At 44.6% G+C, this 26,374-nt stretch overlaps 1 protein-coding gene across 3 annotated transcripts in view; it reads left to right on the forward strand.

Moving 5' to 3' along the window:
- The window catches only part of LOC144799784 (NAD(P)H dehydrogenase [quinone] 1-like), a 55,462-nt gene that overhangs the window by 12,180 nt on the left and 16,908 nt on the right, over positions 1-26,374 (forward strand). For 2 of the 3 annotated variants that reach the window (XM_078671332.1, XM_078671334.1), the window contains exons 4-6: positions 4,947-5,060; positions 7,499-7,600; positions 9,636-10,037. In XM_078671332.1, the coding sequence (XP_078527458.1) occupies positions 4,947-5,060; positions 7,499-7,600; positions 9,636-9,953 (534 nt within the window). In that variant the 3' untranslated portion in view covers positions 9,954-10,037. Of the gene's footprint in view, positions 1-4,946; positions 5,061-7,498; positions 7,601-9,635; positions 10,038-26,374 lie in introns of those variants that run through there. The other variant, XM_078671333.1, reaches the window with a different exon arrangement.

Consider the following 26,374-nt stretch of genomic DNA (forward strand, 5'->3'; position numbering starts at 1 on the left):
GTTCATGGGACAACTTGCGTCAACTAAAAACCCCAGTTCTTTGACTGCCAGTGCAGTGTGGGGGAAGGGTCCATGCTATGTGGGCCGGATCTCTTATGGCCAGGCGCTGGAGAAGCTTCTAAGGAAATCTCTGTTTGAATGGGCTCCGCTTGAATTTTTACAAGTACCCAAACAAGTATCAATTGTCAGTGATTGATTCGAAACAAATGCTGTACAGTGAGGATAATCCAATATTATTTATTTATTTTATTTTTATTTTGGAAGTTTTGTATAGCGCTAGCCAGACCGCAAGGTATCGGATCGCTTCACATAAGTACAAGGCGGTGCAAAAGAAAGCCAACATAGCATAGCAAAGCATAGCAAAGTACAATACAGTGCAAAGAGACATTTGAGGTGCACTCCAGGGTGAACCTATCTGATAGTTAAGGAACGATCAAGGAACAGGGTTTTGAGCTGACTCTTGAATTTAGGGAAAGAAGGAATAGTTCTGATGTCAGGGGGTATAGAGTTCCAAATCGTGGGTGCATTCCCGGCAAAGGACCGATCCTTGGTTTTTTGTTTTCGAGTTTTTAGTGGGATCAGGAGTAGGGTGTTAGAGCTTCTGAGGTTCCTGTTCTGACCCGCTTTTTTAAGTTTGGATGCCAGATATTCAGGTTTGCCAGTGTGAAGGGCTTTGTGGGTGAGGCAGGCTGTTCTAAAGTTCGCCCGCAATTCTATTGGTAACCATTTGAGTTCTTTTAGTGCCGGAGAGATGTGGTCAAATTTCTTTGTTCCAGTGACCATTCTGGCAGCCGCGTTGAGGGTTGTTTTCAGAGGAGCCAGATGTATTTTGGGTATTCCAGAGAGGATTGCAATCCCATAGTCAAGCCTTGATAACACCAGTGCTTGGGTGGCTTGTTTGAAATCACTGGGTGGAATAAAAGGTTTTATTTTGCTTAGTAGCTTCAGATTAAGGAAGGCGCTCTTAGCCGAGATCTTGATGTGTTTGGTTAGATCTAGTTTGGAGTCAAGTGTGATGCCTAGTGATTTGACAGAGTCCACTAGGGAGAGATTCTTATTTAGCGCGTCAATATCTTTTAGCCATTCGATCATTTGTGGGTTCTCTTCTTTGTTCGAGATGAGGAGTAATTCAGTTTTGTCAGGGTTCAGCTTTAGATGGTTGCTAGACAGCCAGCATTGGAATTCCTTTAGTGTTTTGTTGAGTCTGTGAATGTCTTGAGCCGAGGAGATTTCCAGATAGATTTGGGTATCATCTGCGTAAAGGTGGAAGAGGATGTTAGCTTTTCTAAGTAAGGTGGAGAGGGGTTCCATGTAGATGTTGAAGAGTTGAGGGGAGAGCACTGAACCTTGTGGAACTCCTCTATTGACTGGATGAAGGTCGGATTCAAAGCTTCTCATTTTGATTCTTTGTGAGCGATTATGCAGGAAAGAGGAGAACCAATTGAGCACCATATCATCTAGTCCAGCCCTTTCTTCGAGGGCTTTGAGGAGAAGAATATGGTCAACTGTGTCGAATACTGCAGATAGATCGAGGAGAATGAGGAGGCAGCATTGGTCTTGGTCCAGTGATTTGTGTATGTCATCAATTATGTTAAGGATTGCAGTTTCCGTGCTACACCCTTTCCTGAATCCTGACTGATGTGAGGCAAGGAGGTTGGTATTGGTCAAGTGCTGTGTTAGTTGTTGGAGAACACACCTTTCTAGTATTTTGGAAAGGAGAGGAAGATTGGAGATGGGTCTGAAGTTATTTAAGTCGTTTGTATCAAGGCCAGGTTTCTTTAGCAATGGAGTGACTTGTCCTACTTTCAGGCAATCTGGGACATTTCCGGTTTGTAAGGAGCTATTAATGATCCTGCACCACAGTGGGGCTAGGAAGAGTTTCAGTTTTTTGGTTAGCAGAGCAGGAAGGGGGTCAAGGGTGTGAGATGAAGGTTTCGAGGTGGAGATAAGTTTGACTATTTCCTCTTCTAGAATGGGCTGGAAGAGTGACCATGGTTTAGAGTTTGGTGGTGGAGCGCTACCAAGCACCCTCCCCAGGCTGCTATGGGGTCGTGGAGCGCAGTTGATGACCAGAGAGCGCTCGATTTTGGAGACCTTGTCATTAAAGAAGTTGGCGAAGTTGTCGCAACGTTCTTTGGAGGCCTGTCCGAGGGAGGAATCCGGCTTGGAGGTTTGTTGTTTAATAATACTGAAGAGCTCCTTGGGTCTGTTCTTTGCGTTGTCTAGAGCAGATCGGAAATACATAGATTTCTTGTTCTTGATATGGTTGTTGTACTTCTTCCGGATGGATCCTAGTTTGTCTCTGTGGGAGATAGTAGGTACACTTCTCCATTGTCTTTCTGCAGCTCTTAATTGTCTCCTTTCTTCATTGGTGTCAGAGTCGAACCAGGATCTAGATGGAATGGCTCTGCTCTTTCTTTGTTTCAGTGGTGCTAGTTGGTCGAGGAGGCTTAGCATATTGATGTTGTAGAGTGAGGTAAGGTCGGTTGTGGATAGATTTTTGTCGTTCGGAAGGAGTAGCTTTAGCCTATCTTCCATGACTTCCAGGGGAATCTGGGAGAAATTTCTCGTCCATTTGGGGGGATCCTGCACCGGAGGCAGAGATAGGACTCTTTGATTAATGTGGAATAAGATCATGTGGTGATCCGACCAGTCCACAGGGAGGATGTTGTTGATTGTAATTGTGTCTTGTTGAGCAATGATGGCATCCAAGATCGCTCCTTTGTTGTGGGTTTCTTCGGAGCAATGTTGGAAAAGGTTATTGTCACAAAGGAGAGAATTAAGCGATTGGATTAGGGCGTTGTTGGATTCATTCCAACGTAGGTTGAGATCACCCAGAATTATGTGGTTAATGTCTTTGAGTGCGCAGTTGGCAATTAGGTCAGAAAGATGTTCCCCAAAAGTAGGAGTGTTGCCGGGTGGGTGATAGAGAAGGTGACCAACTAAAGGGCTGTTGTCCTTAAGCTTAATAGAGACCGATAGACATTCAAAGGAGCTATATTCGCAAGGGTCCATTACAGTGATGGAAATATCCTCTTTGTGGATGATGGCTATCCCACCACCGCATAGGTCTATTCGGTCTTTATTGATGAGTTTGAAACCCGGGGGCACTAACATGTCGAAGCAAGGTGGGGAGCATTCCTTTAGCCAAGTCTCCGTGATGAATGCAATGTCTAAGTCCTGAGAGAGGATGGCTTCGGCAAGTTCCGTTGCATGCTTGAGGGCAGATCGACAGTTAATGAGCATGCAGTTGGTAGGAATATTCTTTTTGGTCGACTGCTTTTCTAGAGGCGCCCTCGGTATGAAGGTGAGGGCGGGTGGGGGTCTGGTAAGTGTCACAGGTGTGAAATCTCTTCCAAATATTAGAACGTGATAGTTTTTTTTCACTCAAACTTTTCAAATGTCTGCATTTTAAAGATGGCTAAACGTTAAGAGATAACCCTCCACAGGACAAGTCAACAGGAAAGAAAAATCCTGCATTCTGGGTTATCGTCTTAGAGAGTACTGACATAAACTCCTATATATAAGCACATCTCTATGAAAACAATACAGCAGGAACAATGTAGCCAGTCACAATCGTTGACTTTGTCTCTGTCAGAGCTTTCTAGTAGTGCATCTGCACCCCTTGCTGGCTGCATGGGTATGGGCGTCTCATGATGCAGCAGGTCTTATTTGTTGTGCTCATCAGACGTGTGACACTCATGTGGGTTGGAAGAGCACACATTAAGTGATGGCACAACAAGTGGGTAATAGAGAACAAAAAAAACTGGTAATCCCACCAAATTATTGCAATTGTTGAATAAAAATTGTGAAGATTCTCTTGTTGAATGAGAGCCGTCTGTGAGCTTCAGTTTCATTATATCATCACCAGTCTGCATCAGGCTCTATGTCCCCAGGTTCAAGGTGCTCTTGAATTCTCTTCTGCTGGATAGTAGTAGGGTTTAAAAACAGGGGCAGAATCATGAAGAGCTGCACTGACTCGTTGCAGAGCTAAGTGCCCCTTTTCTTGCATTTGAGGTGTCTAAAATTCACATATAGCTCAGAATTTCTCCACATGAAAGCATGAAAAGCAGATACAACAGGTCCGAAACAATCAGCAGGGATTACCTCTCTGTTTTCGACTTGTGCTGTCTATAGTTTACGCATTAACTCAAATAATGTCCTAATAATGTATAATGCATTTATACAACTTATGCAAAAATACAGGCTCATTGCTCTGCACTGAGTCAGAAGTAGCTCTTCATGATATGGCCCCAGATGTGCCTTACCTAAATACATGTCAATATTGTTGTGCAATTGCTAAGTGTATATGGCGTCTTGGTCTCCCCCTTGTCTTGCTATGTATGTAAGCTAGCTCCACTCCAATTGTATTTGATCTCAGGAACCGGTCCGCCCATAGAATATTATTTTTGTTGTAAACCAGATACTTTTGCAACACAATACACAAGCTACAGCAGTGCCTGAGATGGAGAGACTGGTGAAAGAGACTGATGGGACCCACCCACCGGAACCCACCCACCACAGACTGATGGGGCCCACCCCTGCAGACTGACGGGACCCAGCCACCCCATGCTACAACCTCAACCAACTCCTTTTGTGGATCTCAAAACCTTTGCTCTGGAATTCAATCAACCGTACACTGAGGCTAACCCACCACATATTGCAGCACTTGTTCAACCATCCTCTGGGACACATCGCTTCCCTTTTGGTAGACATGGGCAACAGTGCTGTGGGCTTCACTGATACCCTGCTGAGCGGTCACTAATATTCTGCCCGGGGGCGCAGTGATACCTTGCTGTGCGGCTTACTGTGCGGGAGTCATTGATCCTGAAACTTTAATCTGAAGCTCACTGAATGCATCTGTGGGAACCACTGAACTCTTCTGAGGGATTCACTCATCGCTGCTGGTCTCAAAAAGTAATTCGCCCAATTTTGTTTGATTACAGTTCCCGTTATATTGGATGGGAATGCCTGCCATCATGAAGGGCTGGATCGAGCGAGTGTTTTCGCCTGGCTTCGCTTATAATTTACAAACCATGTACATGGATGGGCCCTTGAAGGTAACGAAAGTTTCAGCCTTTCGCAGTAGAATTGCATTTAAGATCCATTTGCTCTATTATGCTCTTCTAACCATACATTATTCTAACTTTTCTACAATGTCCCACTCTTTTAGTACCCAAGCTCTTCTTATTTTAATGATCTTACATCACTCTGGCTTTTATATTCTAGTCCACCCTTATATTGCGCAGGGTTTCCTCCTCAATTCCACAGGTACATTATATATAATCCTCCACCCTCTCCATACTAATGCCACAAATCTTTCTGCTACGTCTGGCCATCTCAATGCATATACTTTTATTCTCTTTGACACTTACTTTGCCTAGCATGTGCTACTCTCTCTCTCTATCTTATCCTTAAATTATACAGACTTGTTTACTCTCCTCCACTCCCACAGCTTGTCAATAGTCTGCTCCTGTTTCCCACCCTCATACTGTAGATATTTATTCTCGTATTACCCAGACGCCTCTATTCCCTTCCACCCTTACTTTCCCAGACTTTTACACTGTCCTGCACACAGACCTTTTATCACTCTTCCCCACTTACATTGTCATTAGCATGCTCCTGTCTCCCAACATCATTGTAAAGATATTTCTTCTCTCTTATTACCCAGACTGCTCTTGTTATTTCCACCCCTACTCTACACTCTTTCCTGTCTCCTCCTTCCATAACCCAGGCTTTTTACTCTCTTCCAAATTTACGAAACTAATAGCCCCATGTTGTCTCCATAACATATAGTACATACACCTCTACTCTCCCTGACCCTACATTATTCAGGCTCTTCTACTCCCTATTATTACATTATCAGTAGCCCTCCCAACCTTACATTACACACGTTTGACCTCTCTGACCTGCGCCTTACACAGGCTCCTCCACCTCTCCCACCAGTTGATTTGCCAAGCTATGAGTGCATAGCGATTTTAGCTGATTTCGTTTCGCATTACCTTAACATATATGCAACACATGTTTTGTATAAAGCATTGTGCATATTAGTAAATAAAATGCCTAAGTCAAATCACAGTGTCTAAAATTGTTACCTTGTTAGAAGAGGCAGTCAGCTGTTTATTGTCCTCATACTAACACTGGAACGCACAGAGCCTCTATTGTCCCCAAATCTGCTCTGTGATAGGATCAGCCTTCTCCAAGGCCAAAAATAGACACCTGTTCGGGTATATTCTGTCCCCTGTGTGAGGATATCTCATAATGTGGAGGGAGGGAATAAAGCTGGATACAATTAGAAAAAAAGCCGAATACAAATATTCTTAAAGATAATGGTTAAAAAAAAATCAGTTGCCACCTTGAACCTGCACCATAACAGAAATGCTGTCCAAAGCAAGGTACTCATCCTCACTTAGCTTGAAAAAATAGAGGTTGTTGAGACAACAGCATGATGGTGAAACATGGGAATGTGGGGGTATGATGGTTGGAAAAAAAACAACTGAATTCTAAAATAACTTTGAAGGTCCACTGTGGTGATTACATTGCTGAAGTAAAAGTAGCTAGACAGTATTAAAATTCTGTCCTCTGATCAACTTCACATTTGCCTGTACTTGATTCCATGTTAAGTAGTATTTTTTTGTTGAGCGGTGTTAAAGTTCATACACTCAACAAATGACACGCCCTACTTTAAACAGTGTTTGTAATCTTAAACCCTTTTTATAAACGTTCCAAGGCATGAATTGTGGCGTGCAGCTCCTGATGCGAGCTCTGCCCAACCCCACGAAAATTCTTAGTCTAAGCTGGTGTCAACATTTTATTGTTTTCACTTTTAATATCAACTCAAAGGTTCCAATATGCGTAAAAAGCAGACAAAGTTGCTTGCAGCATAATTCCTCAAGAAGTGACAATCCAAAATATACCTGTGAACATTAAAACCCCAAAGCCTTTTAAGACGAGACCCTTCATCAGGGGTGAGAATAAAACAGTAATAAAGAATCATCTGGACAGCAGCCTACAGCCCCACCAACAGCCAAACCTTTGAGATATTATTAAAAGTGAAAACAATAAAAATGTAACATCATCGTTTCATCTTGTTTAAAACAGTGTAATAATACGGTTTGAAAATTGATAAAAAATTGATAAAAAATGATTAATGTAGAAGAATGTTGATGGAGTTCGAAGGGCCGATGGGCCCATCTAATCGGGGCTGGATCATGAGGCTGGTGGTCCACCTGGTCACCAGCTTGGACGAAGCTCATATACTAACATTTTTGCATGTAAATTCGATTTATAATGTGAACTCTATCCAGACCTCAGTTACTTGAGGACTAAAAAGGATGCCTTATTTGCAAAGTGTGTGAAGACTGAAACCTTGTAATAAGAATTAACTAAACAATCAACATCCTCTTAGGAGTCTATACAGTTTTATCTTCAACAGGAGTTTGACATTTTATTCCACACAAGATTTTAAGGGTTACTTCTGCATTATTTTTTTTCACAGAACAAGAAGGCTTTACTATCTTTTACCTTAGGAGGAGCAGCTTCCTCATATGGTCCATCGGGTATCCGTGGAGATATGAACCTGATTCTGTGGACGATACAGGTACGTTTTGAATAAATTTACAATGACATAATTTTTCACCTATCTATAAACATTGATGTGGTCTTAATTCAAGAGTGCAATGCTAATTTAATTGGTTTTATTTATTTATTTTCACTAACACGTCATACGTCACTACCAATCCCTCCACACCCCCGTCCCGCCTCACCACCTCACCATGCTTACCTACACGGGCTGCCACTGAATTTTTTAAAACAGTTGCCAAGGTAAGCACTTGTAAATAAGTATTGATTTATTATTCTTAACTTCCCAACTGATTACCTTGATGATACAAATATCTTCTAGGCACATAAATGTGGAGTTAAGAATAATAACTCTATGCATATCTATATAATTTTACATTGATGACATTTTGGTAGTAGATTTCCTGCAGTTGATATTTTGTCTCTCGATTCTCTGACATTCAACAAATAAAGAAACAGCCTCCTGACGAGTCACTCAAAAGCCAGAATTACTCCCTTAAAACCCCACGTAACATGCAGCTTTCAGGAAAATCTTGGTCACTTGCTGGGATATGTACACCTCCTCTCTCACATCTTTCTTAACTGGCTTCTCACTGTAGTCCTTTATGGCTGATAGAAGATCTTTCTGATGTACAAAACCATTCACACTAAAGCTAATAAGAGTGACTCTTTAAATCTTTAAAGCAAACATGACATACATTAGCAAACCCCAACCTTTAAGAACTTAAAAAACCTCTATTAGTCTTTCTTGGTTTCCACACTGAAGAAAGACAACTCTCTTGTGTCATGTGAAACATACCTTATGCTTTCCCTGACCACCTTTAGAAACATATTACAAAGATTTTTCATAAACTATTCATGAGCAGTGACCCTTCTATTCTTTTGCAACTATAGTCATGTACTTTAGCTATCTTGTTCTGCCTTCTGAGCATGACCCAGTAGAACTTCGAAGTCCTCCACAGGTTTCTTCTTGACTTTCAATCGGGTAGCGTCCTTGGCGTCATCAGCTTCACAACTACTCCCATTTCACTGATTTTGAAGTTTGTACTAAGTGTTGTCCAACATACTGTCCTGTTCATCCTTTGAGTTCTCTAGAAAACACCTATCATGAACTATCACTTTAGCTTTTGTTATGCCCATTCTACCCCTCCCAGACATGTGAAATGATGTCTTGTATCCCTACTTCCTCCTTTCCTACTACATACCAGTGCCCATTTATTTTGTCTTAATATTGTCATATTCTTCTTTATGTGTTTTTTGCACATCTATCCATATACTGCAGTCTGGCATCTATTACAGCCTGATTCGTGATTTACAGAACCCCAAATAGACCTATGCATACAAATCTTCCAGCAGATGATAACACTTGATGTCATAAAGGTTTTTTTTATCTGAGATTCAACTAGGCAAAAAAAATATTTTAAAAAATGGAGATATCTTTTCTTTGCCATAGTTTATAGCACAAATGTATGCTCATTATAATTTTAGATATATATTACCAAATAGGGGATGTTCTTTAAAACAATCAGAAGTTCAGTTCACACTGAACCCAACTGTAAACATATTAAAGGTATATGTGACATTCCCCTTCATCCATTGAAGAATAGAGGCAATTTCAACTTTTCAGATCTACACATTTCTCTTGGTATATCATTTTGATTCAAAAGCAGGTCTAGGATAAGGCAGTTCTTCTAAGGATCAGCTGCCTGTCAAAGTTGCAGAGGGGCACCAATGTGCCTCACAGAGTATTAGCCCTGTGCTGAAGGCAAGGGTGGCAAAAGGGAAATTTATATAATTGAAAAATTGCATTGTTATACCCCATTTTGTTCTGGAAAAACTGCAGGAAACTGAGAGCCAAAAATATGGTAAATTCCAAACATCTCGATGTCAGATTCCATCAGATGCAATAATTATTTTACCAAACAGCAGGGCAATTGCAATGAGGGCCTTAGCAGTAATCGGAGCTGTAGAATGTTTCAAAGCTTCGCCTGCAAATTGTGTGTTTATAATAACAATCGTGGTAATATGTTTGAATCTTCTGTGTGAATCTCCAGAACGGAATACTGAACTTCTGTTGTGTCCAAGTCCTGGCGCCCCAGATCTCCTACGCGGTCTCTCTCATCTCCAACGAGGCACGCATGAAACTCCTAGAAGCTTGGAAGACACGCTTGGAGAACATCTGGGAAGAGAACACCATAAGCTTTGTGCCCGGAAGTGACTTCGACCTTTCGGATCCTTGTGGAAGCTACGCTCTAATTAAGGAAGTAGAGAAAGCCAACGCCAACCAGAAATACGGCTTAACAGTAGGGCAACACCTGGGCAAACCTTTTCCCCCTGACAGTCAAGTTAAAGCTCCTAGTAGTAAAAAGTGAACCAAACTATTGGACACCATACATTTCAATTTTTACATTTGTGTGGAAGAGATGTACTTTAAAATAAAGAATTGACTAGAGAAAGTTGTGTTTCATTAAATCTGCTGTGCACTTCATCGTTCTCCATTCCCAACTCATGAATATGCATACAAATAATTATGCAAAGAGTGTCAGTGAGCTGCTGAAGAGCCTCCCCACTTCATAAACGAATGTCTGTAAAGTGGAGCCCAGAGCCAGTACTTGTTTCTCATCCTTATTATGAAGATCTGTTTTTGTTTTTTGTTTTACCTCCTATACGTTCTTATGTTGACCACCCATGTCTGCCCCTGCACATGAAGTGGAAACTAACTCCACTAATTTACACAAACATACCAAAATAAGGTGTTCTAATTCTGAAGAATCTAACAAATAAGAGGATGTAGGTGGCAATGTTGCCAGGCTGTCTGATTGTTTTTTTTCTCAAACTCTTTAAAACCCTGGATCTTTTTAATCTATCTCGCTCACATAGAAACATAGCAAATGAGAAAATGAACAAAGATATGTATTCCACAATGTCTCCTGATGGAAGACATACCAGACATATGTAGGCGAGCATTAGGATTCTGAACTATGTTTAGAAGGTAAGCTTTCTTTGAGCGCATCTTTGAATGATATGGCAATATCCTCAACCTTTTTGTGTGTTTTAAAAAGTAAACGGGCGGCTAGGAAGAAAACATAGCCACTCAAGTCGTTATATATTTTTTTCATGCACCCGAAACAGTATACCCCTACTATATTGCAATTTTTATAATGCATGACATAAATATTGCGTCCATAATATGGACCACACTACTAAATTGCAATGTGAGTCTAGGTAAGTAGTTGTGGGGATTACCTGCCTGACTGACTCGTGCCGTGGCTGCAGTTTAACACGCCGGATTTCTCCTCTCACCCACCAGCTCCTCGCCGGACCCGCTTCGCGGGTCCCGCTTCGCGGGTCCCGCTTCGGGAGAGGCACACTACGTCTGGAGAGGCTGCGCTGCTGGGTGCTTGCTAGCGGGAAGGACAGGGCTGCGAGCGGACTCGCAGGGACTCAAACTTCCAGGAGTCCCTGCGTGAGGTCAACCCACAACACCTGGCCCGCCCCCCGCCCAACCTCCCCCTTAATACTGTGCTCAGTACCGCTCCGCGGGAGCGCGCCGGGAGAAGCCCGGGACAAGGGCGGGACCGTCTGTGGCCGTCCGGGGCCGACGAGGCTGGGCTGGGCCCACACTCTTTCGCTTGCATTTTATTTCCTCAGTTGGACTGTGCTCAGGACCTGGCCATGTCATCTCCGGCCCTAAGTGAAACTCCTTCTAGGGCTGGGGGTAGCAATACTGGGACGCTAGATAATTATTTCAAATCAGCGAAGGGGGAAGGGGGCAAGGAAAGTTCCCTTGAGAAGCGTAGGGCAGAACGCCGCCGCTCCATTGAAAATATGAAACACAGACCCCTTGGTGATATAATTCCCTACCCTATCTCCCAAGGTGAAAGTCCCTGTTTTGGTAGCCAGGATTTATCTACCCAAGAGGGGGTCCCTTTACTACTACGGGACACAATCCCTAACCCCGCTATACTCCCTGAACAGACCATGGAGGCCACCCAATCCCTAACTGCTAGCAACATGACTGTTGATCTGGTTACCCAAACACCCCCGGCAGCTATTGGTAGGAAAAACAGGCCCAAGCAAATTGTTGTGGCGGAGGTACAGGTCCCCCACCCAATAAGCGTAGAAGAAAGACCAGGGGGGGTCAGGGAAAGACCAAAATTCCCCTCTCAGACTTTGGGAAAAATTACAAACCGGTACAAACTCCAAACAGGCTTATACAAAAGGTGCCTGTAGTCGCCTCTCCTAAGGACACTAATGAGACCCCTATAGCTGCTAATAGTGACATAGGGGCCAATCTACCTAACCTAGTGCCCCCCGTTACATCTCTGGGGAACATTGAATTTCTTCTAAAATCACTCTTACTACCTATCAGTGAGAGCTTAAAAAAAGTAGAGATCAGGCTCACTACTCTAGAAGCCACCCTAACTAGTTTAAGTACCACGGTCAGCAAACAGACCAAAGCTGCAGGCCTTAATCTTCCGTCAGGGATTCCCACCCATCCACAAAAACTTTCTCCCATAGCAGGACCCCTTCAGGGTGCTGCTGTTGCGGCCTCTTTGCAACCACTTATGTCCATCCAAGTCCCAGCCCCATTAAACATGTCTAACACTATGCCTCCCCAAATAGTAGTTCCAGCTTCTTATAGCTCTGTTCTAGGCGCAAATCACAGGGTCTTATCTAACCTAAGTACTCCACCCCCTCCGACGGCAAAGCCTGATCCCAGACCTCGGAGACCGGACTTGCCCCCGGAAGCAAACAACTTTATGGTGGTACTGGCGGGTGCCCCCCCTCTTGAAAGGGGTAAAAATGAAAATTTCCTGTCACTTAAGAAGAAAGTCATTAAGTGGCTTAATTGGAATAGACCCTTACCACCCCAGTTCAATAATGAGATTACCATGGTCAGAAGGGTACCTTGGCTGGGGAAGACAAAGAAAACAATTGTTGGGGATTGCATTATGGCGTCCTTCCGAGACCCGGGCACCGTTTTGCATATTTGCTCAGGGTCAAACAGATCGCTGGACTCCACTATACAGACATTGCCAGTCTCCTTTTTCTTCCCCCCCCCGTATGCATTATGAACCAGCACAAGGCAACTGGACAAGGGTGCAACGGAGACACAGATATATGGAACACGTGGCACGCCCAATTTACCAACCCCCGGACACTCCTTTTTTTCATTACAATCGTTTTAATTGTCTGGGTGGGATGGACGGGGTTGAATGACTGTCTTCAAACTCAGCCCTTAGCCATGTGACCCCGGATTTTGACCGTTGGGCTGTCACTGAGGTAGTTGGATTTACAGCTGACAACGTCTCTGGTGGAGCGGCTGCGGGGGCATCTGGGGTTGCTCCCCCGGATTCCTCTCTTTCTGCAACCTCTACTACTACCGAGCATTTGAGACTTATTTGGTGGAATGTGGCAGGGCTTTCCAATAAGTTAATCACCCCAGACTGGACAACATATATTGAGACTGGGGATGTTTGTATGTTCCAGGAGACCTGGGCAAGGGAGGAACATACACACCAGGGATATCAGTCATTCTTTATCCCGGCTAGGTGGGAGGGCAAGGGTCGCCCTTCTGGAGGACTAACTACGTGGGTAGCATCTCACTTAGGGTGTGAGGCCCAACGCTTATCGGTGCCATCTGATGATATTCTTGTGGTCCTATTGTCCTGGCCGAATCAAGCAAAACTTGTCCTGATTAACATCTACTCTAGGCCAGTGGGAGTTGTTAGGGAGTCACCCACCATTGATGAACTTTCAGCTTATCTAGCCGAAATATCAGGAGACCTACCTTACATAGTGGGGGGGGACTTAAACTCTCACTTTGAGCCGTTGCCAGGCCTTCTAGATGGATTCTTGTCAGAAGAGGAGACTAGGTGGTTGGTACCTCCCGTAGAAGCCCCTCCCCCAAAGGCATGGACCCCCGTAGCTTTGCAGATCACTGCCCTTACCCTAAAATTCGGAATTAGAGCCTGTAATGGGCGTACCAACTCAGACGCACCCAGTAGAACCACCTACAATAGAGTAGGAAGAGAATCCCGACTGGATTACGTCCTGGTCCAGATAGTGAATTGGCCCACCATCAAGGATTTTAGGGTGATTGAGAGGTCAGATAGTGATCACAATGCTCTAGAACTTGATCTTATCCATCCTGGCCTCCCAACCCTTGCAACTATGAATGGGGGAAACAAACCTGACCTTCTACTGGCTAACAACAGAAGGAGAATCAGGTGGGAAAACATAGCCTCTAGTCGGGAGAAGCTTCCGAAGTTGTACGCAGGAGTAATCCCTATCCTAGAGAGAGTAGCAGAATTAGACTGTGGGGTGGGCAATAAAGAGGCACTGGGCAAACTACATCAGGCACACAAGGACCTCATAAAGGGCGCTGCCCCAATCCTATTTAGCAATGCACAAAACTCGAAGAGGGGGGAGGTACAAAAATTCTCTTGGTACAACAAAGCCTGTAAAAAGGCAAAGGAAGAACTCCTTAAAAATATCAAGGAGGGGCAAGGAGGAGAGAAGGTAAGAGAAAGTAGACGGGTATATAAAAAACTCCTGGTCCATGCTAAAACAGAATGGGAGGAGGACCAATGGGAGGAGATAAATAATTCCCTTGTGAAAGGAGACCACAGGATGTTCTGGAGAGTAGTGAATGGGGGGTCGGGGAATCTCCACTCAGCTATTGAGCCTAACATCGCTCCAGGGGTATGGCAGATTCACTTCCAATCCCTTTATAGCTCTGAGTTGGGAGAAACCCCGAATGATGTTGGGGGTGACCAGGCAGTATACGATGGGGACCCGATAACAGTGGGAGAGGTTAGGGCAGCAATAGCAGGTCTGACATCGGGCAAGGCGCCGGGATTAGACGGCCTACCTGGGGACTTGTTCAAGCAGGAACCCGACGTATGGGCCCCCTATCTTGCTGTTCTGTTTAACGGAGTTTTGAGGGGCATGGAGGTTCCAAGTACCTGGCTGGAGGCAGAGGTGGTCCCCATATATAAGAAGGGCTCGCCCCTGCTCCCAGCCAACTATAGGCCAATCAGCCTAATTGATGTGCCTCAGAAGCTGCTCGGCAGGGTATTGCTGAACCGACTGCAGGAGTGGGAGGAAGAAACAGGAGTCCTTAGCCCCTATCAGGCAGGATTCAGAAAGGGGGTTTCAACAGTGGACCAGGTTTTTAGATTAAATATGATCTATTGGAGGGCAGCGATATTCGATGGCGGCAGCTTATACACAATATTTGTGGATTTGAGGGCCGCCTTCGACTTGGTGCCCAGAGTTAAACTTTGGAGCGTCCTCTCAGAGATGGGTGTACCCGCGGACATTTTATTAATCCTACAGAGATTACACCACAATAATTATGCCCGAGTGAGGTGTGGAAAGTCGGGGGCATTGACGGATAGATTCCCCGTTGACAGGGGGGTTAGGCAGGGCTGTGTGCTCGCACCGACCCTGTTCTGCCTCTTTGTCAACGGGGTAATCGCCCACCTGAATGGTACTGAAAATACCGATGCCCCAAAATTGAACGGCAGCAGGGTGCCTGCAATTATGTTTGCAGATGACACCCTGCTCCTGTCCAAAACCCCAATGGGGATTCAGCGGATTCTTGACTCATTTGTGGCCTTCTGTACAGATAGGGGTCTAGAAATTAACGCCACAAAAACTAAATTTATGGTCTTGAAACCTAGTCAGAAATTGCGACCGAACCCACTATTGGGAGCGTCAAGGTTAGAGAGAGTCTCCACCTTTGAATATTTAGGTGTAACCCTGAATGAGACCATGTCATGGGGGCCACATCAGACTAGAGCTAACCTCAAATTAGTGCAGACCACTGGGGGCATCGTGCGGTTGATGAAGAGTTCGACATATCGGCCTCTGGGACCGCTCATACAGATTTATAAAGCACAGGCTAGGGGCGCCACTATGTATGGGGCGGAACTGTGGGGACACACACCAACTCGCAGTCTGTCGTTAACTGAGAACAATTTTATTAGACAGATAGTTGCCCTTCCGGCCAGTACCCCGCTCCTCCCTCTGAGGCTGGATCTGGGACTGAGGCCAATAGCTGATGAAATAGGTCTCAGACCCATAGTCTTCTGGCGAAGACTGTGGAGTAGTGAAGATCTATCTGCCTATAGGGCGGAATTGAGTGAGCTTCTAATTCATCCTAAAGCTTCACAAATCCCCTGGGTAAAATACATTCAACAATCATGCACAACACTGGGGCTCCATGATCTCTGGTCTGACCCTGCAAATGCTTCATTGAACATCCCACGCAGAACTTTGGTCAAGGTCTATCACGACCAGAAATTATCATCTGCCATGGATGGCCAGCGGGAGGGATCATTAACATCTGCATTCATGTTGAGCAAGGACTCATATAGGCTGGAAAGGGTTTTGGACGCTATGTCCCCCGTGTTGGCCAGGAAACTGTTTCTCCAATGGAGATATGGAACATTGCCCTTTCGATCTTTCACCAGTTCCTGGACAACCCCGTCCTCTTCTAAGCAGTGTCCGGCATGCTCCTATGTGGAGGAGAGTGATTTACATGTGGCCCTGTTCTGTCCATCCTATATGAAAGCTAGGAAGTACTGGCTCCTACCACTTATTAAGAACTTTGGTTGTAGGGAGTACCTGCCAATGTATAGAATCCTGAAAACCGATGTTTCGAGTTTAACCGTATTTGCAATGGCAAAATTCCTCACTAATGTCTAGCATACCTGCACTCGCATTTTGAAATCTCAGGCTCTGAGTTAATCCCAAACTTTTTCTCAGTTTTTTTTATTGTTGTGGATTTTATTATGGTCGCACATGTTTTACTGTTGTTGTATATCTTTTATGGCTATATGGCCGAAATAGAGATGAATAAATAAAGAAAAAATAAAGTTGTGGTGGTAGGGGTGGAAATTATATACTTACTTTATTACTAAAATCATATTGTTTTATTTTGTTTATTATTAAGGAAAGTATGTAAGTATCATCATGGTGTAGTGGTTGCCATATTTTGTAGATTGATCCTACATACAAGCCTGGGGATCAATAGGTAGAGAGCAAATATTTCCTCCCATCTGGAGTGGCTGGAAACTGAACTATTGATTTCTGACACAGTTTTGAAATGTCACATATGTTTTTATATAGGCTCCGTGCCTCACTTTTGCTGCTTCTCAGTGTTATTTATTTTATTAGCCTTTGAAGGGTTGGAGCTTGAGCTGGACTTTTTAGAACTGAAACTTGCAAGCTTCCGCAGCTAGCGTTTTTGAGCTTTCTTATCAGGGCGCTGGTGGGGTGGACACACCTAGAAATGTTAGCCTGGTATCTCTGTGGTGCAGGGATTTCTCAAATTGAATAGAGGTGGCATAGTGGCCGAGATCCTTACATTTACCAATGCGGCTTTAATCATGTGTCATGGATTCATTAGAAAGATTGGCGTGGGATTACCCTTGTTTACAAAATAAAAGGCAGTATGGCAACAAAACTTGAAAGCGCATTAGTTACGGAATGCCACTTGCTAAAGCATCTCTTAGCAAATGTGATTTGTCTGAGAGAGTGATCTAAAAAATTATATATTATCAGATTCAGTCGTAAAGGGCTTTGCTATTGAAGACTCACAGGAATAAATTTGCATGATGGGATGATCTGAAAAAAGGAATGACCATCTACAACATGTTTTCCTAGCGAGTGATCTTAACTGAGAATCTGGTCCCAGTGGGCTTGTTTTGGTGCACGGAGGACCTGGCTTGGCAGTTCGAGCTGGACTGTTCCCATGGGGATCAGGGTCAAGACTGATTTGCATATGGCTGGGTCCAAACTAGGGTGACTTGGCGAGCAAAATAACAATGGATTGAACCCAGATCTGTGACTGGGGGTGAGTGTTTGAAGAGTTTCAACACTCAGTCCATCATTTTAGTTTGTGAAACTGAGAATAGTGATATATTTGTTGGTGTTCCTTTTTGTCACTATGATTGTGGATATTACTGGGGGTCTGTTCCTGCTTACTGGAATGTCTGTGATTTTCTGTAAGTGTTGCTTGTCGGTCTGTCTGTCTCTGAGTTTAGGAGCTTGCCACTCATGTTGTGTGAGATCGGTGGTGTGTGTCTGAATGCTGCTTTTTTTCCCCCTCCACCGTGCATGAGTTTAAGACGAAGGATCAGCAAACGACCTAAGGTACAAGTGTGAGTTCATAGGAACAGAAGTGTAATGAGGCACTGTCAGGGTGTGCCAAAATGAGAACTCCTTAACCTCCCAGTCATCACACCTTAAAAGTCCTACAAGTACAATATTATCAATGATACAGCAAATTCCACTTAGGGTGGAAACTCCTGTTTGCCCACATAATTTATAGTAGGCAAAACCAGGCACAAACCATAAGAGCAAAAAGGGCCTTTGAAATGGGTTATTAATGTACCATTGACACATTACCTCCTCGTCCGTCTTCCCATTCCTGATGAAGTGAGGTCTGCCTCGTTCATGAGCCAGGATTGTCTTAAACTAGCTTAAAACTAAAAACATTTAATTTTCATTTAGTCATTTCTATGTGTGGTTGCTCCCCTTCCTGTTCCTCTGCAGAAGGCTAATGTGCACCTCACTCTTACCGAAATATATAGCTTCCCCTGTGATCAGATCAGTATGGATTCAGGGAGAGTTGGAATCCATGAATGAGGAAGAGCTAGACTCAGAGTAACTAAGGTTTACCAGTAAGTTACCCGAGGTCACATGTACCAGCCTTTTAGGCAGTTGCAAATGGGTCAATTTGCAGAATCGGCCCATTTGTGAAAGCAAAAGTCTTTTGGCATGTACAAAGCCCAAATAGCGACTCTGTAACTTGTTTGGGTTCTGCAAGTTGGTATTAGGGAGGGATGTGTTAGGAGTGCCTCTTTCTAATAGTGACTCCCAGTGCCATGTACGAATGGTTTGCAACCAAAATGCGATTGCAAAACATTTGCATTTTCTTGCCTACTTCAAGTAGGTGGTAATCCAGTCGCAAATGGAAAGGGGTCCCCATGTGACCCTTTCCCCTTTGTGAATGGTTGCGTAATCATTTTTTAAGAGCAAACAGTGGTCCCAATGACACCTGCCTTTAAGGAAAACAAGCTGCATTTAAAAAACAAAATGTTGCTTTATTGTAAAGCAGTCACATATGTGGTGGTCTACTGTCACCAGCAGACAACCAGTCTTGTGTTTTTAGTTATTCACAAAGGGTCGCAAATTTTGACGTGCCTCAGGAATATTATTGAAGTAGGTCAATTGCACCCCATTACGAATCAGTAAATGTGTCACGGACACATTTGTATATAGGTGTTTGCGATTTCCTAATAGTGAATTGCAAACATTTGCTACTAGGAAATATAACCTACGTACATGTGGCCCCAGGTCATTACCTCCAAATCCGTCTTCTTCATTCTAGCCCTAACGGAGCAAAGACATACACAAGCAAAACAGCAAGCGCACGCCAGGGGACCATGGGAGTAAAGAAAGGGAAACTGAAGTAGCCCTCAATAAAATAATCTACATAAAAAAGTGGGAATGCAGTGGCATAGCAAGAGTGTGGAGACGGTATGATATGCACAAGGCTTTGGTCACGTCTTAATGCAGCCTTGTGTGGTTTTGCGCATCTGACTTTCACGTGCTCTGCAGCCGTCTCGCTGATGCAACCTGCCACCTCTAGCATACAGCTTAATTTCATGGGATCCGAGATTTGAGGAGAACTTTCCTTCAGGGTCCTCTCACCTATGCAGGTGACTTATCTTCACAGTAAAAGACACAATTGATGGACGGAATGCAGAACAAATCAAAACATTCACCCCCAGTCAAGAGATCTGGGTTAAATCCATCATTCTTTTGCTCACCATGCCACCCCAGTTTAGACCGGCCATATGCAAATCAGTCTTGACCCTGTGCCTCATGGGAACAGTCGAGCCCGAACTGCCAAACCAGTTCCTCCCTGGACGGAAAACAATCATCCTAGGACCAGTTTCCGGGATTCACCCCTCATCAGACAGGATAACTTGAATCAAGTTGCACAGTGAGCCCGGGACCCACGTCTGGGCATACCTGGCGTACTTAGGGTGTTAAAGCAAAAGACACACAATTGATTGACGGAATGTGGAACAAATCAAAACATTCACCCCCAGTCAAGAGATCTGGGTTTAATCCATCATTTTTTTGCTCACCATGCCACCCCAGTTTAGACCTAGCCATATGCAAATCAGTCTTGACCCTGTGCCTTATGGGAACAGTCCAGCCCGAACTGCCAAACCAGGTCCTCCCTGGACCAGAAACAAGCATCCTAGGACCAGTTTCGGGGTTTCACCCCTCATCAGCCAAGATAGCTTGAATCCAGTGGCACAGTGAGTCTGGGACCCATGTCTGGGCATACCCGGCGCACTTAGGGCGTGAAAGCAAAAGACACACCAATGATGGACGGAATGCAGAACAAATCAAAACATTCACCCCCATTCAAGAGATCTGGGTTAAATCCATCATTCTTTTGCTCACCATGCCACCCCAGTTTAGACCTGGCCGTATGAAAATCAGTCTTGACCCTGTGTCTTATGGGAACAGTCCAGCCCGAACTGCTAAGCCAGGTCCTCCCTGAACTGGAAACAAGCATCCCAGGACTGGTTTTGGGGTTTCTCCCATCATCAGCCAGGATAGCTTGAATCGAGTGGCACAGTGAGCCCAGAACCCACGTCTGGGCATACCCGGCGCACTTAGGGCGTGAAAGCAAAAGACACACAATTGGCGGACGGAATGCAGAACAAATCAAAACATTCACCCCCAGTCAAGAGATCTGGCTAAGTGGGATGGGTATGCCCAGACATGGGTCCCTTGCTCACTGTGCCACTGGATTCAAGCTAGCCTGGCTGAAGAAGGGGGACATACTCTGAAACCGGTTTCAGGATGCTTGTTTCCGGTCCAGGGAGGCCATGGCCTGGCAGTTCGGTCTGAACTGTTCCCATGGGGCACAGGGTCAAGACTGCTTTGCATATGGGTGGGTCTAAACTGGGGTGGGGTAGTGAGCAAAAGAACGATGGATTTAACCCAGATCTTTTGACTGGGGGAGAATGTTTGCTTTGTCAGGATTCCGTCCATCCTTTGTTTGCTGTAACATTTTTCGCCCTAAGGGTTGGGTATGCCCAGACGTGGGTCCCTTTCTCACTTTGCCACTGGATTCAAGCTAGCCTGGCTGAAAATGGGTGACATACCCTGAAACCGGTCTCAGGATGCTTGTTTCGGGTCCAGGGAGTACCTGGCCTGGCAGTTCGATCTGGACCGTTCCCATGGGGCACAGGGTAACAACAGATTTGCATATGGCTGGGTCCAAGCTCTGGTGGCTTAGTGGGCAAAAGAACAACCCAGATCTTTTGACTGGGGGAGAATGTTTGCATTGTCCGGATTCCGTCCATCATTTGTTTGCTGTAATACTTATCTTTACTGTCACGATTTCAGGCAGATTGGCTAACCTTATGCATAAGGTACAGCAGGAGCGATGTTGTTGCTAGTTTCTCTCCTCCCTGGGAACGGCACCCCAAGTGAGTCGTATATATAAACATTCCCCTATGAGGACCTCACCCAGGGAAGGGGAAAAAGTGGAGAAATAAAACATAAAGGACTGGCAGCCAGAAACCATCTACAGGGCTCGACAACAGGAGAGACACCATACGTTGAATCTGTGTTCTGATTCCTGCATAGAGACACAAGGACACAAATAAATGCACTCCTCCTCGGACTACTATATCAGTTATACAATTATGTGTGGAACTACACTTACTCAATAAAGCTGCCACATTCATCCAAGTAGACACGGGCAAAAAAGGTAAAAATAAAGCATATTCAAAATAGGAGTTGCCCAAGCACCACAGTTCCGGAAAGCTAATGGTTCTTTGTAGAAAATGCTGCACAGTCAATATGAATGAAAAACTACTTAGCTTCACGAAAGTAGTCTCTTCCTGCACAGCAGTGTGGAACACGAAAGGCAATGATTCTTGCTTCCGGTAAATTCCAAAGTACTAATCCGAGCTGCTCACCAGCTCTGAAGTAATCCAAAATATTCCGCGGAAATCCTTGCCCCAGAAAGAAGAAAAATTAACACAAAACAAAGGAGCATTGAGCATGAACTACATGCTGGCGCTCCAAAAATCCAATATCCAAAACATGCGAGTGTGTGCGCGACACTGTTACCAAGGTCAAGGTAGAAGCATTCGTGGAAGCAGAGAGCCTCTCACCCGGCTCACACAGCGCGGCTCCCAGATGGGGTCAAAGGTTCCCAAACACCACAGAGACTGCAACCGAAGGCTCAATTCACATTCACTGTTCATTTCTGCACGTCTCCACGTGATAAGGTAACATCCCAAAGCAGAGTAAAACAGAACGCCGATATTAAGATTCCAGGTCCGATCAGAGCTAGTGAAGGGCAACACCACAGGTGACAAGCACCAAGGGCTTACTGAGAGAGTCATATATAGAAAGCAGGAGCGGGATTGAAAGAAGGAAGGGAGGACAGACTACATAGCAGGCATTCTGGGAGATGTAGTCCATAATGAGGTGCCTAAAACGTGACAGAACCCCCTCTCAATGACCGACGTCTCAGTGGTCCGCCAGGTTTAGTAGGGTACCTGGAGTGGAAACGCCTTAAAAGCCCAGGACAATGTAGATTAGCGAGCGGTTCCCAGGAGCGTTCCTCAGGCCCATACCCCTTCCAGCCAATCAGATACTGTAAGGCACCCCTCACTCATCTGGAATCAAGCACTGCCCTCACCTCATACTCAACATCCCCTTCTATTTCCAAAGGCTGAGGTCTTGCTAGAGCCCTGGTACCCTGCACATATGGTTTCAGTAGGGACGCATGGAACACGGGGTGGATGTGCCAAGACGAGGGAAGTTTCAATTTCATGGCTACGGGATTAACTACCGCCACAATGGGATACGGACCCACAAACTTAGGTTGTAAACGTGTATTCCCCTTAAATTTCAAGTGTTTGGTACTCAACCACACCTTATCTCCCACTGAGTATGCTGGCTCAGGAGTTCTCTGTCTGTCGGCCTGTGTTTTGTCGCGGTTTCTGGCTGCCGCCAGATGCTCTTTGGCATCCCGCAATACGGAAAGAAGGTGATCATGGTGTTGTTGTATGGTAGGATGAGAAGAAAGACATGGTTGTTCAAAAGGTAGTGAATTGGGGTGATAACCGTTAAGGCAAAAGAAGGGCGAGCATCCCAAAGAAGAATGAGTAGCGTTGTTATAGGCGAACTCCGCCATCCACAACAACATTCTCCATTCCTCATCCTGCTGGAAGGTAAAACACCTTAGATACTGCTCTAGCGTCTGATTAAGTCTTTCTGTTTTGCCATCCGTCTGCGGATGATAGCTTGTTGACAATCGAGCATCGATTATCATAATGTCACACAGAGCCAGAATTTAGAAGTGAACTGTGTTCCTCTATCCGTAATGAGAACAGAAGGAACACCATGTAAGCGTACCACGGTTTGCAAAAAGACTACGGCTAATTCACCTGACGTGGGCAACTTAGTTAGTGCAATAAAATGACCCATTTTGGTTAGATGGTCTACAACCACTAAGATGGTGTTGTTGCCGAAACTGAGAGGCATTTCCACGATGAAATCCATGGACACCGTGTGCCATGGCGCTGGAGGTATCGGTATGGGACGTAGTAATCCGCTGCTTTGTTGATGCTGTGCTTTAGCTTGAATGCATATGGGGCATCTGGCCACGTACTCTTCGATGTCCTTCCGCATCGTTTCCCACCAAAAGTATCTGGAAGTGGTCAGTAACGTCTTGTGTACTCCCAGGTGTCCACTCAAGGAGGAATCATGTGTCCATTGTAAGACTTGAATCTGTAATTCATTCGTAGGCAGGTACAATTGTTTATTTCTGAAGAGTAACTTGCCTCTCAATATTCTCTGTAAGGGTTCTTTGGCTATCCAGGATTGTGCATCCACAGCTTCGCTTTCCTCTTCGACTTGCTTCAGGAATTCTGAGAAACATGTGATGACCGAAACAGATGGATTGAATGAAGCTTTGTGTAGAATGAGGGGAGGGTCTTCAACATCTGATGTTTGATCCCTCCATACCGATTCTGGTCTTGATAAGGCATCTGCTTTGCCGTTTTGTGGGCCTGGACGGTATTTTGTCATGAAGTCAAAATCCGAGAAAAACAAAGACCACCGTAACTGGCGTGGTGTTAATGCTTTCGCACTTTTCAGGAAAGGGAGATTTCGGTGATCACTAAAGATTTCAACAGTGTGTCTGGCCCCCCAGAAGATGATGTCGCCATTACTCGCATGCCCGCTTTATGGCCAGCAACTCTTTATCCGTGATGCTATAGTTTATTTCACTGGAGGACAATTTCCTGGAAAAGTAGGCCACAGGATGGAGTTGGCCAGGGTCGGGGTTTCTTTGCGATAGAATGCCTCCAATAGCATAATGAGAGGCATCGGTCTACATCACGAAAGGCTGACTGGCATCTGGATGCCGTAAGATGGGTGCAGTGATGAAGTGGGCCTTCAGAGCCTGGAAAGCACGTTCGGCAGGGTCAGTCCACTTGAAGACCGCTCCCTTCTTCAATAGATGGGTTAAGGGCTGGATGATCCTGGAGAAGTCTTTAATGAATCGTCGGTAAAAGTTTGCAAAGCCTAGAAAGCTTTGCAAAGCTTTCACACCAGGAGGAGATTCCCATTGAATGATGGCTTGTATCTTCTTGTGGTCCATCGGTACCCATTCAGGCCGATGATGTATCCTAGAAATTCCACTTCTGCGGTATGAAACAAGCACTTTTCCAGTTTGGCGAATAGCTCATGGCGTTGCAACCGTTCCAACACTTCCATCACATGCTTAACATGGTCTTCTCGAGTGGGAGAGTAAATCAAAATATCATCGATATAGACGATGCATGAAACGTCCAGCAAGCCCCTCAACACCTCATCCATAAAGAATTGAAACACCGCTGGGGCATTGCACAGGCCGAATGGCATGACCTGGTACTCATAGAGCCCGTATTTGGTGTGGAAAGCCGTCTTCCATTCATCTCCACGACAGACTCTCACAAAATGATACATAATGTAAAAACCAAACAAAATAATACAATTAAAAACTTGACAAGTTTTTAATTGTATTATTTTGTTTGGTTTTTACATTATGTATTTTGTCATGATAAATTGAGTGGACCCATGCAAAATGATCCTTTGATAAAGTTTACATGTTTTAAATATATTGTGTATACTACGTATATGAAAGAAACTGTTTTTATATAAAAAAAGAAAGAAATAAAACAATATTTAGATACATCCAATGTTATGTTTTGACTTACATACAATGTTTGGTGGGCTGTTGATATAATTGACTACAACAACGGTATTGTTTATCTACAACTGGAATACACAGAAAGGAATTTTCTTTTTTGGTTGTTATATGTCCCGGTCCTTTCTGGGATAAACAGGGAAAACTCTCTCTCTTTTTAACTACTTGCATAACCAACTGGCGTGTATGATAACATACCGGTCCTGACGTTAAATCTGACCCGTCCACAGCTTTCACGGCTTCAGGAATTTCCTTCTGGATACACGGGACTCCCAATCTCTTGGCATATTGAAGATCTATGAAATTGCCTGTAGCTCCGCTATCCAGCATTGCGTGTACCATCACTGGTGTTTCTCCTGGCCATCTTATGGTAACACACAAATTCATATGGGGCACAGACGGTAGCATCGTGTTCGCTACAGCGTGGTAGACCTCTTTCTCCATGCTTTGGCTCAAACAAGGGGCCTCAGACTTGTTTGAGCATTCTCGTTTCCCGAAGCATTAAAAGGATATTCAACTGCGGGTATGTTTCTTGCACTTTTGGTTTTTGCTCTACAGTCCTTGATAAAGTGCCCAGGCTTTCCACAATACATGCAGAGTTTCTGATTGCGTCTCCGAGTTCGCTCTTCAAGACTCAAAGGACCCCTTATTCCTCCTATTGGCATAGGTTCGGTAGTATCGGTAGATGGAGCACCCTCCAATACAGCTCTAGGTTTGGATGTTGGAAAACGTATCTCATATCGATGTTTATCGCCTTTTCGTTCCTGCAGTCTGTGATCCAGTTGTACTGTAAGATCAATTAGCTCCTCACAAGTAGTAGGCATAGTCACTACCTGGGCCAAAACATCCTTCAACTCCCCTCTCAATCCTTGGTAGAACAAGGAGACTCTCTTTTTGGAAGGCCAATCAGTTTCAACAACAAGACGGTTAAAATTAGTTATATAGGACAACAAATCTTGTGATCCCTGTTTGAGCGTAATCAGCTCCCTATCTAGGGATAGCATGTGAGCCTTGCGGTCAAAAAGTTTACACATTTCTTCACAAAACTCATCAAAATCATTCAATACTGGATCATTTCTATCGATCAGAGGAAACGACCAACTTGCCGCGTTACCTCCTAAATAGGACAACATAAACGCCGTCTTGGAATGATCGTCAGGAAAGACAGTGGGTTTGCACATAAAATGCAACTTACACTGTCCCAGAAATGTGCCAAATTTCTTAGGATCCCCTAGAAACCTTTCTGGGGGTGCCAATGGTAACTGCACTGGTTGTATAACCTGAATGGTGGAAGGACCTTGGGCGCCCTGAGTTATAGGGGACTGTGTCTGTACAGGAGGAGGTAAAGTAGCGTCCCGGATGTAAAGGGCTCCTCTGGAACTGGTGGGACTGGATCGTGCTATTCCAGCTATCTCATGTCTAAGGGTACTCATTTTGGTCCTCATATCTTGATTCTCAGCTCTTACTGCGTCTACT

This window comes from Lissotriton helveticus, chromosome 12, assembly GCF_964261635.1.
Source record: "Lissotriton helveticus chromosome 12, aLisHel1.1, whole genome shotgun sequence".
NCBI lineage: Eukaryota > Metazoa > Chordata > Amphibia > Caudata > Salamandridae > Lissotriton > Lissotriton helveticus.